Source organism: Talpa occidentalis, unplaced genomic scaffold (assembly GCF_014898055.3).
Source record: "Talpa occidentalis isolate TD23 unplaced genomic scaffold, MPIMG_talOcc4v2.1 talOcc4.14, whole genome shotgun sequence".
NCBI classification, from domain to species: domain Eukaryota; kingdom Metazoa; phylum Chordata; class Mammalia; order Eulipotyphla; family Talpidae; genus Talpa; species Talpa occidentalis.
Window position 1 is genome coordinate 41159657 of NW_023601433.1, and position 17878 is coordinate 41177534.

At 40.0% G+C, this 17878-nt stretch overlaps 1 protein-coding gene across 3 annotated transcripts in view; it reads right to left on the minus strand.

The window, feature by feature from the left end:
- LOC119244573 (methionine synthase) overlaps positions 1-14500 on the minus strand; it is a 69060-nt gene extending 54560 nt beyond the window's left edge. Inside the window, exons 1-5 of one of the 3 annotated variants that reach the window (XM_037510370.2) lie at positions 14200-14500; positions 9570-9781; positions 5050-5139; positions 2307-2376; positions 470-562 (exon numbers count right to left, since the gene is read on the minus strand). In XM_037510370.2, coding sequence (XP_037366267.1) covers positions 470-562; positions 2307-2376; positions 5050-5139; positions 9570-9779 — 463 coding nt within the window. In that variant the 5' untranslated portion in view covers positions 9780-9781; positions 14200-14500. Of the gene's footprint in view, positions 1-469; positions 563-2306; positions 2377-5049; positions 5140-9569; positions 9785-14052; positions 14171-14199 lie in introns of those variants that run through there. The other 2 variants (XM_037510371.2, XM_037510369.2) reach the window with 2 other exon arrangements.
- Between the last annotated feature and the right edge of the window lie 3378 nt (positions 14501-17878).

Consider the following 17878-nt stretch of genomic DNA (forward strand, 5'->3'; position numbering starts at 1 on the left):
CTGCCTCTGCGGCGCCGGTTCGATCCCCAGCTGCTCCCCGGCCACCAGAGGAGGGTCCCCCATGGCGCGCAGACCTCTCCTGCCGCCCACTGCTCCCCTCAGCAGTGTACTTCGGTCCTTCTGCCTGCTCTGCTCCCTGCTCTGGCTCTGGTGAATTCTCTCACCCTCCAACGCTTCTGACTGTACCCAGTGCATGTATAAACAAAACAAACAAACAAACAAATAAATAAAAACATGCCTCTATTAAAAAAAAAAAAAAAGGCGGCAAAAAATCTTATCTATTTCCGTATCAGAAGTCATTCCTTTCCCCACTTTATTATATTCCAGGGAGTAATATATTCTTTACATAGATTAAGTCATAATAACCCTGAAATAGATCCTGTTATTGGCACAATTTTACAGATTTATAGATTACTGAAACACAGAGGTACTTGACCAAGGTCAATTATGATATATGGTAAATACTCACTGATGTTCCTAAAATCTGGTCTTTCCACAGATGGGGACACGGAGAGTGTCTTATTAGTTGGACCCAGAGCTCCTGCCACAAACCTCTTAATTCCTTTGGGAGAAGCAAAACAAGTATTAAATCTCTAAATAACTTGACTTTTCTGGTTATGAATCAACACAGGTCTATTGTCCCTAACTAGGAAATCCAAAAATCACAAAAACATTTTTTTTCTTAATTCCTTTAACTATAAAACTTGACCTTTCCTGAGCAAACAAGGGGCTATTTATAGTCTTTATCCCACGTTAGGGGCTGATTCATAGATTTTACTGTAATTATATGTTTTATAATTGGAGGAGGCTATATGGAGGCTATCCCACTCCCAGTAGGGAAATTACAAAATATAAAGGATGTGCACATACTCTGAATGGTCACATAATTGGTTTCAAATTGTTTCCCTAGGTCATCCTTTTCTATCAACATAGCTATGTTTGGACAAATTATCTTTCTCCCTATTTTTAAAAAATGTTCAAGGTCCTAAACTTAACAGATTTCTGCAAAAGCTCCTCATGACAGCATTCAACTCGAAATTCTCCACAACACTGTCTCACAGACTCTTACTGGGGAAAATACTAAAATTAAAGTATGAAGCAGATCAAATCTTACTTTAATAACTCTTTAAATAATTCTTTAATAATCTAACCTTTAGGCTAGAAGACCCTCCAAAGTTGTGTGTATTTATATATCCTATGTGTGTGTATTTACATATCCTACAGAAGCTAAGGATCAAAGGGCTCATTACCTTTAGTGATTCTAACCACTCAATAACCTGGGTTAGGCTTTACAATTTAACTGGAAAAGACTGCCAACTAGTTGATAATCCAAATTTTCAGTAGGTTGTAGGCCCAAATATTCTTTGTTATGCTCAAAGCTAAGTAGTAATGAGTAAAAGAAAAATGTCCTTATCTTTGCCTACTTTAGCTGGTTTAATATCCTCTGACCTGTATTTCTCTTGAGGCAATAGGCTATGCATTGCTATGGATATAAACATTATCCCTCAGAAACAGAGTTCCTATAAATTGCTTCAGTCCCCATTAGTATACTGGTGTCTATCTTCCTAACAATTTTGCTTCACATTTTTCCTTTTGGCAATAATTTCACATTTCCAAATCTTAAGGGGCTCCATATATTTCTTCTATTCCCTCCCCTCCCTTAAAGCCTCCCTACCAGCTGGTGCCCAAGTGTTCTTATGGCAGCCAGCCAGGAGGTTATTTATTTTGGGGTGCCACTTTTCAAATCCCAGCAAGACTGAATCTAACGCCACATTTGTGTGTTCTACACAGAGCCCTTGAGGACATCAGAAGTAGGAAGTGGCAAATACGCAAAAGACAATATCCCTTTACCTATAGAAGACAATCACAAGGATGAGGGTAGCGGTAAAAGCATGATCAAATACCTTAATAACCAAATTAACCAAAACAGCCACTACCTTAATAACATGATAATTTCTCTCCCTCAAAGGAAGAGAAATCATTTGAGCTCTAAATATACAAGGAAGCCATGATCCTGGCTACAAACGTAGGTTTTAACCCCCAGCAGAGTAAACACAGTAAACCCTAAGCCCATTGATCATAGTGAAAAAGTCAGTTCAGAGAGAGGCTGACTGCTTGGTTATGAAACTGCAGAGAAGTAACCCATAAATAAGTATAATATGGTATTTGCAATGTTTATAGTCAGTCTATCTTCATGAAAGGAATAAGGGCAAGGACACTTCTAGTATACCTGAGAATGTCATTACTATACCTGAGAATGTCACAGGAAAAATGTAGGTTAAAAAAGCAAAAAAAACATACCATACCTGTCTGGAATGTTATCTCTTCAGCTGCTTTTCTGGCCACTTCCGCAGAGCACCTGTTCATCATGTAGACCTACATACCAACCACAATCGTTAGCTTGTCCTTCTTTTTTCACCATACAATAAATTAAAATTTATAATCTCCTAAAACCCTTTTTTATTCAGTAAGGAAATGCAAAGGGAATTGATTTGAGGTCTGAATTCACCTTACCCAAAAAGGCCCATTATGTGCCCCAACCTCAAGCCAGCACCAAAGGTAAATCTTTGAGAATTGCTGTTAGGTTCTTCCCCAAACCACAAATTAGCTGGTAAAAAGGGAAACTATTGCACATCTGGCATATCATAGAATAAGATGATATAGTTAAATATTCTGAGAATTAGAAAACAGTATAGGAATGGAAAAGGGACAGGCTTAGAAAAAGCATGGCTTCTCAAGTCAGCTGTCACGCCTGCCTGGGCAGTTCCCTAGCAACTTCTCCAGGCCCTGACTTCCCTCACCATACAATGGTTGGATCATTGGTTCTGAACTTTTTGTAGATTATTAACCTCTGGAGGATTTGGTAAAGGACCATGACCCTTCTCAACTAGGAAATAAAAAACAAGTACCACAAACATACAAAGCACTGCTTAAGATTTAAAGCAGTGTATAGGCCTCCTGAAGTCCTTCCATAGATTGGGTTTGGAGAGCATGATTTGTAATCTTCAAGATCCCTTCAAATTCTAAGTTCCTAGGTGCCTTGGATCCTTACCCAAGAACAAGGAGCCAATGAAGTCTAAAGTATTTACTCTTGGGTACTTTACAGAAAAAGTTTGCCAACTCCTGCCCTAAAATAACACCACAGTAATTGCAATATAATTTCATTTTTCCTTGATAACCCAAAAGGCACCTGATCTCACAAAGGGTCCTAAACTTAGTAAGTTCTCTGCAAAAGCTCCTCATGGTAGCATTCAACTTGAAATGCTCCACAACACTGTCTCACAGACTCTCTATTGGGGAAAACACTAAAATTAAAATTAAAGTATAAAGCAGATCAAATCTTACTTTAATAACTATTTTAATAATTTTTTAATAATCTATCTTCTAAGCTAAAGCTAGAATCTAAGTGCTTCTAAAAGACCCTCCAAAGTTGTGTCTATTTACATATGCTACAGAAGCCAGGGATCAGAGGGTTAGGATTTACAATTTAACTGGAGTATAGGATTTACAATTTAACTAGTTGATAACCCAAAAATCATGAGAGAAATAAGTACTGAACAATCAGGACTACCTGCATAAAAACAGAGTCATATATCTAGAAAAATCCCACACAGAAATGTGAACACTAGCATCTAACATGTATGTATCATTAACATTTAAAAAATTTTACTATGGAAGCATATGTCAACTAAACAGAAACCAAATCCTTCACCCCCTACCCAGTAAAATGGCTACTATCAGAAAATCATAAAAACAAAAGTTCTGGCAAAGATGAGAAAAACTGGAACACTTTCAGTCTGCTGGTGACCATCTAAAATGGGGCAATCACTCTGGAAAATAGTATGGTAGTTTCTCCAAAAAAAAAAAAAAATTATATTATGCAGTGTTCCACTTTTGGGTATGTACTAAAAGGAAATGAAAGTAGGAACTCAAATAGACTATCTGTACACCATGTTCATATCAAGGTCATTTACAGTAGCCAAAAGATAGAAATAATTCAGGGCCTCCCTGGTGGCGCAGTGGTTGAGAGCTGGGTTGCAAAGCGGCCCGCAGCCTCTGCAGCGCCAGTTCGATCCCGGCTGCCAGGTGAGGGTCCCACATGCCACACAGATCTCTCCTGCTGCCCACTGCTCCCCTCAGCAGTGTACCTCGTCAGTCTGCCTGCTCTGCTCTCCGCTCTGCCTCTGGTGAATTCTCTCACCCTCCCACACTTCTGAGTGTACCCAGTGCTTGCGTAAATAAATAAATCTTAAAAAAAAAAAGAAATAATTCTGGAATTCATCAATGGATGAAGAAAATGTAGTGTGTGTGTAATTGGTGTATATACAAAATGGGATACACATACACACACATATACACATACACAATGGGATGCAACCTTAAAAAGAAAGGAAATTCTGACACAGGCTACAGTGCATATGAATCTTGAGGGCATTAAGCTAACTGAAACAACCAGTCACAAAAGAACATATGCTGTGTGATTCCACTTATATAAGGTACCTAGAACAGTAAAATTCATACAAACAGAATTTTTACAGGATACTGATTTCCAGGGGGACAGGAAGGGACAACAGATTGCTATTGTTTAATAGATATAAAGTTTCAGTTTTTCAAGATGAAAAAGGTCTGTGGATAGATAATGATAATGGTAGCACAATAAACTGTCTGTCCTTAATGCCACTGGATTATACTATTAAGATCGTAAATTTTATGTTACATGAATTTTGCAACAACTAAAAAAAAAAAGGAAATCAAATCTGTTGCCCAGTACTTAAAAAGCCTCACAAAACTGCACACAGAGCCAATCACTATGCCTTTACCAAAGGCCACTGTATAATATGTATAATTTTTATTTGATTATTACTTGCTCATAAAAGCAGCCAGATGGAAAATGAATGGGTTGCAGAAGAAATTCAAACCATTTTCCCTGTGTGACCACAAACAGTAGTTAACTAGGCAATAGTCCGACTCTGCAGCTTTGATTTTCTCGCTACCAATATAGCAAATGCTCATGAACATCTTAGATATCAGGAAAAATTGAATTCTTACCAAGTGTTCAAGGCCATAGTCAGCTTGAGCAATACTAGTGCTACTAAATGTATTTGTTTCAATGATATCTGCTCCAGCCAGCAAGTAATCCTGCAACAAGAGAGAGCAATGCCAACGTTAGAGATTTTAGAGACCCTGTCTTCAACAATAACCATGCTTTTTCCTCATTACCATCACCAAATACCTTTTGACATCTTACTGAATGCAAGGCATGACACTAGAGGTTACAGATACAAAAACATACAAGGATTTCATAGAAAGGTGTGTTGTATAAATAAAAAAAAACAAAGAACATGAATTCAGATGAAGTTTACATACCAAGTTGTATGAATTGAGTCAAGTTCCTTTCCTCTTTGGAAGTATTAGAAACCAACTACACAGGGGTGCTGTAAGATCTGGCACAGGATGGGCACTCAATCTGATTCCCACCGAGAACTGCTCTATCTCTTAAGACCTCAAATCTGACCATAGTGTTTCAGTCCACATTTTCTAGTCCCTTACTAGAACCTTGAGGACCTTGGTATGCTCCTGTTCTCCTTGTTTGAAACATTTCTTGCAGGGCCTCCCTGGTGGCATAGGGGTTATGTCTATATGCTATCACACTAACACCACTGTGGCCCGAGTTCAATCCCCAGCCAGGGAGCTCACCCACATATGGTGCAGCAGACCTCTCCTGTCTAGCTCACTGCTCCCCTCAGCAGTGTATTTCAGTAAATTCACCTACTCTGCTCCCTACTCTATCCCTGGTGAATCCTCTCAACCCAGCACCTCTGGCCTATAAGCCAGTTCTTCTATGCATAAATAAATCTTAAAAAAAAAAAAAGAACAACTCATAATAAATTTAACTTTCCAAAATAAGAGCAAAAATACTTAACACAGCTTTAGCACCTAGTGTAAGATTAGTTATGTAACTAATGATATGTACATAAACTAAGTTATTATGAAGTTATTAAAGTAATGTTCCAGGGCCTCCCTGGTGGCACAGCAGTTGAACACAGCGCTGTGAAGCTGTCCGCAGCCTCTAAATTGCCGGTTCGAACCCAGCCGGCCGTGGAGCAACCCACATGGCACAGCGAACCTCTCCTGTCTCGCCCGCTGCTCCCCTCAGCAGTGTGTTTTAGTTGGTATGCCTGTTCTGTTCCCCGCTCTGTCTCTGGTGAATCCTCTCACCCTCCTGCACATCTGACCTGTATCCCAGTTCTTGTACAAATAAAATAAATCTTAAAAAAAAAAAGTTTCAGTTTAATGCTACAGTATATAAGTAAAAAAATACAAACTATAAAATGTAAAAAGTAACATAATCCCAATTTAATTTGGGATTTTAAAAAATATAAAAAATAAAAACATTATTTTAGAAATATTCTAAAATAGTTAAGTATATTAAAATGTGAAATTCAAGTATGTGAAAAATAATTATGTCTTACCTTTGTCATTACAAGTGTTTTTTTTTTCACTTTCATGCTTTTCTATACTATCTAGTTAGACATATTTTAAATGATGAACACATACTATCTTTATAACTACAAAAATATTTCTAAATTGTTATTTTCTCCATTTTGTATAGATTTTTAAAATTTTCATAACATGAAATTTAGAATGTGTGGGCCTCCCCGGTGGTGCAGCGGTTGAGCACTGGGCTGCAAAGCTGCCCGCAGCCTCTGCAGCGCCAGTTCGATTGCCAGCCACCAGGTGAGGGTCCCACATGGCGCGCAGACCTCTCCTGCCGCCCGCTGCTCCCCTCAGCAGTGTACTTCAGCCCCTCTGCCTGCTCTGCTCCCCGCTCTGGCTCTGGTGAATTCTCTCACCCTCCCATGCTTCTGACTGTACCCAGTGCTTATATAAATAAATACATAAATCTTAAAAAAAAAAAAATTTAAAATGTGTTTCACTGCCACCTTCTTTCCTTAAATATCCCAACTCATATACTGTGGATATGACACCCCTCAAATTCCAATCCTAATTTCAACAGTTTAAAAAATGTGTGATCTGGGATAAACTACATAGTTTCTCTGCTCAGTTTTCTCATGGAGAAGGCTGTCAAGATAAAAGGAGTATGCTAATGACAGCATTTCAAGACATTAACAGATGTTTTGAATTTTGTTTCTTGTCCTCTCTGCTTATCTATAGTGATGCTATCAGCTAGGAATGCCCAAGGCACTCACCTGGGCCCATACTACCTGTGGTAAGCTAACACCAGAGGCAAAAGCAGGAACAGCTTTTGTGGTTCTTAAAATTGCAAGACACACTTCAGCAGCAATCACCAGGGAACATTTGGGAAAAAATCAAGATTCATTACTCAAAAGTCCTGGAGAAGATAGTAATGCCTGCGGCCACATAGGTAAACCTTGGGTAGAAAGATAATAGGGAACTTCATGGTTGAGAGTAGCTTGTTTTTTTTTAATCTAGTTATTTTATTAGCAGTTGGCAATATGTTTATTCAAGATGGATGTCTTTGAAATGTCACTGCAATCAAAAGCTTAATGTCATGCATGTGTACCTTGCAATACAAAAAGCGTATTGTCAGGCACTTACACATTAAAATTAAAATTTCTGTGTAGATGAGATCTAATCTAGAGTGACTAACTCCACAAGAAATAACTGTGAAAATAACCTAATCTTTTTCCCTTCATCATCCAGCAATACATCATGCATGATCTCTCCAGCTAGTAAATATTCCCTTAGCAATGGGATAGCCAAGTATATCTTTATAATATTTATAGTTAATCTTGCTTCATATAACTGTTCTATCATGAGAATTTTATTGTTCTATCTAGATGTCTATCTAATACACAAAACAAGTACACAGCCCTTCAACAAAAATTTCCTGAGTCCTTACTATGTGGGAGATACTGTTCTAGACAGCAAGGATGAGTGAAAAACATGCATAAATTTCTGCCCTCCAGAAGCTTAAACTCTAATATAATCCATATGAACAATAGTGACTGTCACATGACCTGGTACCTCTTATGCTTTCATCAACTGCATTATAACAACTGATATTTGTAACCAAACCAAGTAATTCATACCCATAATGACATTCACAATCTACAATACACTGGGATTTCATAATGGACTTGACTATATAGCAACTCCTAGAATGTCACTATTTTATTCAATGCCATTTCTTTATAATGTTGATAGAAAAAGAGAGAGAGAGAGAGAGAGAGAGAGAGAAAGAGAGAGAGAGAGAGAGTGTGTGTGTACCCTGCAATGGAAGAGCCTCCTGTCCAGGGTTGGTTCCTCCATAAATCCTGAGATCCTGATAAAGGCTCTAGTTAACACAGCCCTGGAACTGGAATGGGATGATTAGATTGGAAAAGGAAGGAAGAAAGGAAGAGTGGGAAGTAAAGAAGGGAGGGAGGGAAGGGTAGGGCAAGGCAAATTATTGTTTAATATTAGAAGTGTTTTGGACCTTTAATTTGAAGTTTGGTGATGCCTTTGTTACCAGAAATATGATGGAGCTTAACTCATTGATCTCAATTAGTCTATGGTAAAACAGGTGGCAAGATGAATTGTTCACTTAAAATCATGGTTTCCAAGAATTTACCAATGACCTTAAGTGAGGACTTACTGGACAGTCTCAAGGCCTAGCAGAAAAACTTAGCTACCATTCTTCCTACGGAACCAAAACTCTTCAAGGACAAATTTTAAATTTTCCAGTACTATAATTCTCATTGTGATCAAAGGAAAAGTATTTTCTTCAAATGAAATCTTATCTACAACAAAGTTGTAACCACTCAATAGAATGAACCTATACACACACAATGAAACATGTAATCACTAAGGGATTTGTTTAGTGATTTTTTTTTTTTCCCATTAAGAAGAGTCTGAGACATCTATAAATAATGCCTTTCCTCCAGAATTTATTTTTTTCTCCAGAATTTAAAACTTAATTAATTGATAAATATCCTTTGCCCTTTTAATCAAATCCAGACCAGAAAAACAGATTAAATCGCCATATTACCTCTTCTCATAATTTTATGAAATTCCTATGATAGCCTATTAAATAATTTAGTTCCATGTTTATTTTTAAATTTTGCAAGCCTAGCAACACTCAGCTACTTGCTTTGATTTCTTTATGTAGGCTAGCTACTTTTTCTGAAAACAGAAAAATGGAATGAAAAAAAACCCACATGGATTTCAAGTCAATGAACCTCTATACCATCAGGCCAGGGATTTAACATTATGATCCTCAGCATCTAAATCTACAAAATGATAATATCTACCTTCCAGTTTTATTTCATTAACGTTCTTATAGTGACCTAAATAAGATGGTGGATTAGAAAATAGTGATTTGTCCAGGAATTTATGGCTTTTCACTGGAGTCTAAATACCCCCGCAGGTGGCAAACTGCCTTCCTTATCTCCTTATCCTGAATACTCAACACTGAGCATGCTGTTTATTGGGTGTGCAACCAATTTCTGAACAATTCACTTCTTTCTTCTGCATCCTCTAGCACAGAGGCAGAGTGATTTTGCAGGATGACAGGATAAAAATATAAGAAGCTGTGGAAACTTTACCTTATGGACTTGGTAAATTACATCAGGTTGTGTTATACTTAAAATGTCATTGTTGCCTTTCAGTGGCCTGGTGTGATCTTTAAATTCTTCACCTCGAAAGTCTTCTTCACTTAGCCGGTGCCGCTGGATCATGGTCCCCATCCCTCCATCTAGCACCATGATCCTCTCCCGCAGAATGGTTTCAATCTCATTCTGCTGGGTTTTCTTCATATCTGCTTTAAAAAAGAGAAAATTTGGGGCTTCCCTGATGGCACAGGGGTTCAAGTCTCAGCACTATCAAGCAGTGGTCAGCCACTGTGGCATGGGTTCGATCCCCCCACTAGGAAGCTAACCCACATGACACAGCAGTCTTACCCATTGATGATGCCCTCAGCAGTGTATTTCAGTAGATCTGCCTGTTCTGCTCCCCACTCTGTCTCTGGTGAATCCTCTCACCCCCTGCACCACTGGCCTATATCCCAATTATTGTATGCATAAAAATGACTCTTTAAAAAAAGAGAAAATGTGAAAATGAAAGGAGAAAAAGATGTGTGGAGAGGGAATTTAATCCACAATCAAGAAGAAAGGGGGTTCATAAAAAAAGGACTCCTAACTCCACAGCATTAGAAAAATGTTGTCCAAAAAAGGTTTTCATCAACATGTAACAATGCTTACTCTAATAAAAGATTTGACATAATACAAAATCACTGGCAAAGCACACAACCCTGATTAAAGTAGGATGTAGTTCTTGTTTCAGAGAAAGAGAGTGCGAGATCAGGACAAAGAGAAGATCAATTAAAATCCAAACAAGTAATGTGTGAATGCTGTACACTGACATTTGGAGTAAATTTATAACTCTGCCCTATCCTATGTCCAGAATATCAAATTTATAACATAGAAACAAGGCTGAAATGGAGACTAAAGAGCTATTTTGATTGAATTACTTCAAGTAGGCCTCAGGAAGGTTGCTTTCATAACTTACAAGGCAAATTTGCAAATATCTGGTTTCCTCTTTCCCAAAGGGCATTATGTTTCTTTCAGGTATACCAGTCCTTTTCAAAGCCAACACACTGGCTAATTCTAGTCATTGAGCTAGTAGGCAAGAGAAAACATTTCCTGAAAAAGGAATCAAGTTAGGATCATCCAATGATCTGATCACTAGTACTTCAATTACTATAGGGGAAAAAATAACTTCTTGGGAAGTATGAAAAAAAAGTAGCGCTTAAAGAAACATGTACAATGGACAAATCTTAGGTGGTAGTCCAGTGACTTCAAGCTAAAGTCAACAAAGCAAATGCATGTGTGGCATCAATTTGGAAACCCATGGTGGACTGTCCCATAAGCTAATAAACACCCAGAGTTTGATCTGATTAATCTAGTGGTGACAGGAAGAGAAACGCTGAATTTTAGTCCCAGTTCCCCAAAGTTACTAAGAGGTTTTGCACATGACTGCCATGATTCTGCAAAACAGAGAAATATCAGCCCAGCCTGTGTCAGGGGAACAGTGATGATAAAATCAAACTATGTACTAAAGGTGTATTTCAGATGTAAGATTGGACCACACATTAAGACCACATAAATGTTTAATTGTTTCTATTATATCACTATTACCACATAGCTAATAACAAGTGGAGCTAGGATTGAAACTCTATGAAGGTTGTGTTCTGTATACTACGTAGTCCTGTAGAAATATCATGGAAACCTGAAGTTCTCAGTCCTGGACATGTCAGGACAGGGGGCAAGAATGCCAGGAGGGCCTCCTTGGTGGCGCAAGGGGTTAAGACACAACCTATGAAGCTACCTGCAGCCTCAGCTGCAGCGGGAGTTCCATCCCCGGCAACAGAGCTACCCACATGGCGCAGCAGACCTCTCCTGACTCGCCTGCTGCTCCCCTCAGCAGTGTATTTCAGTCATTCCACCTGTTCTGTTCCCTGCTCTATCTCTGGTGAGTCCTCTCACCCTCCACAACTCTGGCCTGTACCCCTCTCTTGTATGCATAAATAAATAAATCTTTAAAAAAAAAAAAAAGAATGCCAGAATACAGTTTGGAAAGGAACCTCAGTATAGCAGAAAGGAGATAATACTCAGTGAAAACAATTAAATGGAAATAGTTTTGAATAGGAAATGAGAAGAAAGAAGATTAAAAAGTTTTACCTATATACCCAAATGAATTTCTATTTCTGAAAAGGATGTAACTACCATCCACCCTGAAATGAGATCACTTGAGCTTTAAAGGGTGACTGAGTTGGATGTGGGGGGAGTAGGTAATGTATTTGAAATGTAATTTTAAAAAAAGTTTCAAACCTTCTAGGGAAAAAAAAGGAACCCTTTCTACCAACAATAAAATATGTTCTTTGGCATCAACTAATCAATACCATATTAAATAGTGGGAATGCATACCAACTCTCTTTATAAAGTTAGAATTACCCTGATACCAAAACTGGAAGAGGGCATTAAAAAGACTAACATCTATGAACAAGGAACTCCTTCATATCAATAAGAAATCAAATTTTAAAATGGCAGAAGGAAAATCAAAGGATGGGGGGGATGAATAATAAATAAGTATGCAAAGAGATGTTCAAACTCAGTAGTCATCAGAAAGACATGAATTAAAATGAGAAAAATACCAATTAACACCCTATGATTGGCATTGATTAGGAGTAGACAATGGCAAAGAAAATCTGAAACTTCAAATATATGTTTGTTGGAATATAGATAAATGAAGCCACTGTGAAGAGCAGTCTAGGAGGACTTAGTATATTAAGCATGCAAGAAATCCAGCAATCTCACTCCTTGGGAGTATCTAAGTCTCACAAAGATCATGGAAACAACTTTGGGATGTGGCAAAGCAAAAGGAATTGGTATTAATGTGGAATACTACATAGTGGTAACCAGATACATCACTAAATTGACCATATTATAAGGACAAAATACTGAGTTAAAAAGTAACAGTGAACAAGATACCAATGAATATATTAAAAAATTTAACTATATATAGTAAATATACAAGTTATATGTAAGTATATTATGATATATTTGAATTTTATAATTTTATAAAAGTATATATAAATGTATAAAAATACATACATGTGCAGACTGGAGTCTACAAAGAAATGTACAAATACATGGAAATATGTGTAGCAGACTTTTCACTTATTTATGGGATCAAGAGAATTGTGAACAGAAAAGAGAACTAAAAGGGAATACATAAGAAAACAAATATGAATGAGAATTGCATCAACTGAATATAAATACAAAAAATTCTGCAACTGAGATCCTTAAAAATCCACTGCTTCCACATTATCCATATACCTATTTATCTTTCAGGAGATAATATAAAACCTCCTTACCAATGGGGTATAACCATGCTTTAAGGTCATGGACATAGAGCTTTAGCCCATCCTTGAAATGCCAGTATTCCCATAGTGACTAAGGGTTTTTAGGAAGTCAAAATCTAATTGTCACCCCCCTCCCCATAACACGTTGCTTAATTGAGAGAAGCAGGAATAAATCCAAGGATTTTTCTAGGCACAATGGTCTAGCTCAGAGCTCCTTCAGATGCTCTAAAATTGGTTCCACTTGACTAGGCGCTCAACTGTGGAACTGAACCCTGGGGTGAGCAACCAGGTTAGATCCAGTTTTTCATAAAAAGCACTCACTATTCAAATCTAAATCGTCAATGGCATTTTACTGTTGGTGAAAGGGAAATAAGATGAAAGGGAATCATAACTGATATGTTTCTACATTTCCTACTCCTACCTCACATTTTTTAAGTTTCTTTGTCCACTAATTATAAGCAGGGATGACCACAGAGACCCAGAGCTCATTATAACGCTGAAATTATATTAAGTTCTTGAGCCAAACTAGTTTTTTCTCAGTGTGGGTCCCAATCAAAATCATGTAGATTACCCACTCCCCATCCTGCCCTATTAATACCTGTTCCTGGGTATTCACATAGTGCTTCTACGCACAGGGGAGTGTGCAGTAATACTGCTCTAATCCTAATGCGCAAAAATAATTTCAATTTAGTGTTAGTTTTCTAGGTTTCCTGTCTCTCAGCCCCTAAACTTTCCATTGCTCAGCACTGAGGTGCTCAATAAATAAGTATTGAATAAGAACGTTAAATCACGCTAAAGTTCTATTGATCCCTGCTGGTATAGGCTCCGACAAATCGCAAAGTCCACGCTGATGTTTAATATGTGTTTCGGACGCACTAGTGGGGGGGTGTGGGGAGGGGGAAGGGGTACGGTGAGTTGCTTCACGGATTTTGATGTTCTTGTTTTGTTTGCCCTGGAAGGAGGGAGTGCAGGCAACTAGAGGACAGAACAGAGCACAAAACCATGGGACCGCAGGGCTCCCCCCCAACCACAAAGGCGCCGCCCGCCCACGGGAATCCCGGCCAGGCGTCTCCAGGTGCGGTGAGGAGATCGCCCCAGGGCTTAGGAGGCCTGAGCAAAAGTCTCTAATAAACAACCCAACCGCTGAAGCAGAGTCGCAGCGTTACCGGCGGGCGTCAGCTCTCGGGTCGCAGGGACGTGCCCGGGAGTCTCCGCCTCCTCCTCAGCCTCCTCCTCAGCGCAGGGGCGCGGCAGGGAACACGCGCGCACCACAGGTGACGGCCCAAGGCCACCGCGGCCAGCGCCGGACGCACCTGGCGGGTCGCGAGGGGCCCTCACGGCCCCGCGAGGCGGCTGCCCAGGGGATGAGCGCTGCGCCGCGACGACGGGAGGCCCTGGAGCCGCGACAACTGCTCGAGCACGTGCTTCCCTCCGGAGCACCAGGCCTGTTCTCGGCTCTGGCCCAGCGGCCGGACTCCTACGGCCAGAAGTCGGGTCGCAGGGAAGACGCGGGAGAGCGCCCGCGGAGGAGGACAACGTGGCGGCCGGCGCACCACGCCACGCCACAGCTCGCAGTCCCAGGAGGGCTTGGGGCAAGTTAGAACGCTGTCAGTTTCTGCGCTCCAGCAAGCGCGAGTGCGAGGCCCCGCCCCCTGCGACCGCTGGTTGGTCTAGAAGACTCACCGCGAGGAGATGGATGCTCCATCTCAACCAATCAACTGAGGCTTCTTTGCCCCAGGGCCCTCTGGGAGGTGTAGTCTCCGGCCCCGGTCCTCTAGGAGGCTGAGCTCACCCCTCTGCCTACTATCCGGAAATGAGAGCGGGGTGGCCTGTGCAAGTTTGAGTCTTGGTGTGAAGTTGAGGCTGGCTCCAACCTGCAGTTTGGAGGCAAGAACCCGGACCTCGGAATCAGAAGACCAGATTCTATTTCCCGGGACAAGATACTTAACCTCTTAGTCTCCGGTCTACCAGTTAATGATAGACAGGTAATAATTAATACTGTATGAGGAAGTGGTAGGGAGTAAGTAATGCCGTGTGAATGCGTGTGAAGTACTTTTATGCATATTAATTGTCAATTATTGACAGTTAACATTTGTGTTAACATGAATGTGTCAGACAGTTAACATGACTGTCAGACTTCGGGCTGCACACTTAGATGCAAAGACAGACAGGGACATCACACCCTCAACTCTTTCTCGGAAGGGGGAATGCTAGGTGGTGTTCACAACCTTGTTAAGTCTAGTAAGTGAACAGAAGAAAGAATTAAAACAAAAAGCAAGCCACATACAGCATGCCAAATGAGCTGCAGTTTTCTGCAGGTGTCGTGCTGTGTCTTGAAGGAAGGAAATGTGTGAGCCAGGTAAGGCCATTCCAGTCAAAGAACTTGAGAGCATTGGAAATAAAGGACAGCTCTCTGATAGATGGACGAAAAGCAAATGTATCTAGAAAAGCAAAATAGAGATTAATGTTTTATTTAAGAGCAAATATATATGCCATTTTCATTTTTTCAATCTAAAATTCGTAATAATGATGAATAGCATCTTTACCAAAAATGGCCATGCTTGGAGAGGGAGGTATGGAGTGACGGAGAGGGAATGAAATAAAGAAGAAAGTAGGAAGGATGGGATGGGCCTGAATAACTGAAGATCTTGTTCAAATTGTAAGGGCTAGTTTTTAAATTATCACCTATCTCACAATATTACTAGTGTTTTTTATAAGAGGAGAGAGACACAAGAAGAATATAGTTGTGTAACAGCAAAGGCTGAGATTGATATGTATCTACAAACTAAGAAATACCAAGGATTGCTAGCAAATACCAGAAGCTAAAAGAGACAAGGAAGCCTTCTGCCCTGTAGGTTTCAAAGAGATCAGGTCTTTGATTTGGACTTGTATGCAGTTTACACAACTAGAAGACACAATAAATTACTACTGTCTTAGGTTACCCATTTTGTAGTGATTTGTTAACAACAGCCTTAGAAAACTAATACAAATACGTTTAGAGGAGGTAGACTGCTGAGGCAAATCCTTGCTTCTCTGTCTCTGCAGAAAACATGCTATAATAAGTCTTCACTTAATGTCATTGATAGAGTTTTAGAAATGACTTTGAGCTGAACCACAGTAAAGGAACCATTTTTATCATACGCTAATTGATATAAACAGGAGTTATGTCCCTATGGCTTACTTCTAGTCACAAAAACATCACTAATCTTCTAAGTAAAGACCTAAACACTTATTTTTTTATTTTTTAAGAACTGGAGTACAGGACAGAGGTGCAGGGGGTGAGAGGATTCACCAGAGACAGAGTGGGGAACAGAACAGGCAGGCAGACTGAAATACAGTGCTGAGGGGAGCAGCGGGCAAGACAGGAGAGGTCTGCTGCACCATGTGGGTTGTTCCCGCAGGCCAGGGATCGAACTCACTACAGAGGCTGCGGACAGCTTCACAATGCTGCGCTCAACCCCTCGAGCCACCAGGGAGGCCTCCCAGACACTTCTTATACAAAAAGAGTAATTCATTCATTCAGTCAGTCATTTTCCGATCCACTTCAGTGCAGGGCTGCAGATGATTGGACCCTATCCTGGCTGCTCAGGGAGTGCACAAGGTAAGAACCAACCCTAAACACAACACCCTTGCATTTCAGGGGGCGTACACACACACACACTCAGACTAGGACAACTTAGATAAGTCAATTAACCTAACATGAACACATCTGGGATATAGGAAGAAAACAGAACCATTTCACACCATGGCCACACAATCAGTCAGTGGCTACCCAAGCGTGCTCGACTGCCCCATGATGGGGGCCACTGTCTCTGGGAAGTCGTTCAGGAGTGCTTCTTCCAAACCCTACAACACAGGTTCATAGAGAGGCCACATGGGGTGCACAGAAAGGCCACACTAACTTTACACATTATTCTGTAGACGTGGCTATATATGTCACATTTCTTAGATTGTCCTTGTGTCCTGCTACTTGAGTATGTAAACTGAGGGCCAGCTCCAGGTCTGGGGTCTGTTGGGGTAACTTTATTTCCCCCAAAAGTTCCCTGACTTTGTCACAAAGGTAAGTCCACTACCTCCTTCCCTCAAATCCTTTTATAATCTCAAGATTTAGACCCACCACCAGAGTCACATAATTCAACAACCATTGTGATTATCCACATGAATTGTACTAAATGAGCTGAACTTACTGAATCTATCAGTTATAACCTTGGCACCAAATGCAAGTTAGTGAAAAAAGAATGTAAAGGAAATAAGTAGTTATTTTTACTGAATCCGATAATCCTCAGGAGACCTTAGTTTCCCCGCCTTCTTGTACTGAGAAAACAACCATCTCTCTGTATAGAACTTGATACCTGGAGGAATCAGTTGGTTCAGTTTGTGCCACCTGCACTACTGACTACAAAAGCAATCTCAAAAAGATAGTTCACCTTTTTACCTAGCTAATTTCCAGCACCTGAATATAGACAACACTTGACTAAAAATGAGTATTATTTATTTGTATCATTATTACTTGCTAACATGTACTGAACACTTAAGATCTTGCACCACCTCTTATTTAATCTTTATAAAATAGGGTTCATCTATTTCTCCATATTTTAGGGAGGCAGAAATTAAATCATAAAGGAGTTAGCAAGACGGAAGTAGCCAAAGGCTCATACACCTAGAGAGTAGTGGGGCAGCCCAGTGCGCAGCCTGCTGGACACCCAGAGCCCAGTGCAGTCATGGGGTAAACAAAAACTTAATTCCAATACTAAAATGTTACAAAGTATGAAGGGTCTTGCTTTTTTTTTTCTTTGATTTGCATTTTTTTTTTGTTGTCGTTTGCTTTTGTTTGTTTGTGTTGGTTTTGCCTAGTTGTACAGTCAAATGTTTAAGCACTGTCCCCGCACAGGGAAGTAGACACAGCCCTTCAGCCTAATATCAAACTTCCCCACAAACCAGGCAAATAGGGGTCTAGATAGGTTTTAGGGGTAGGGTTGAGGACAAAAAAAT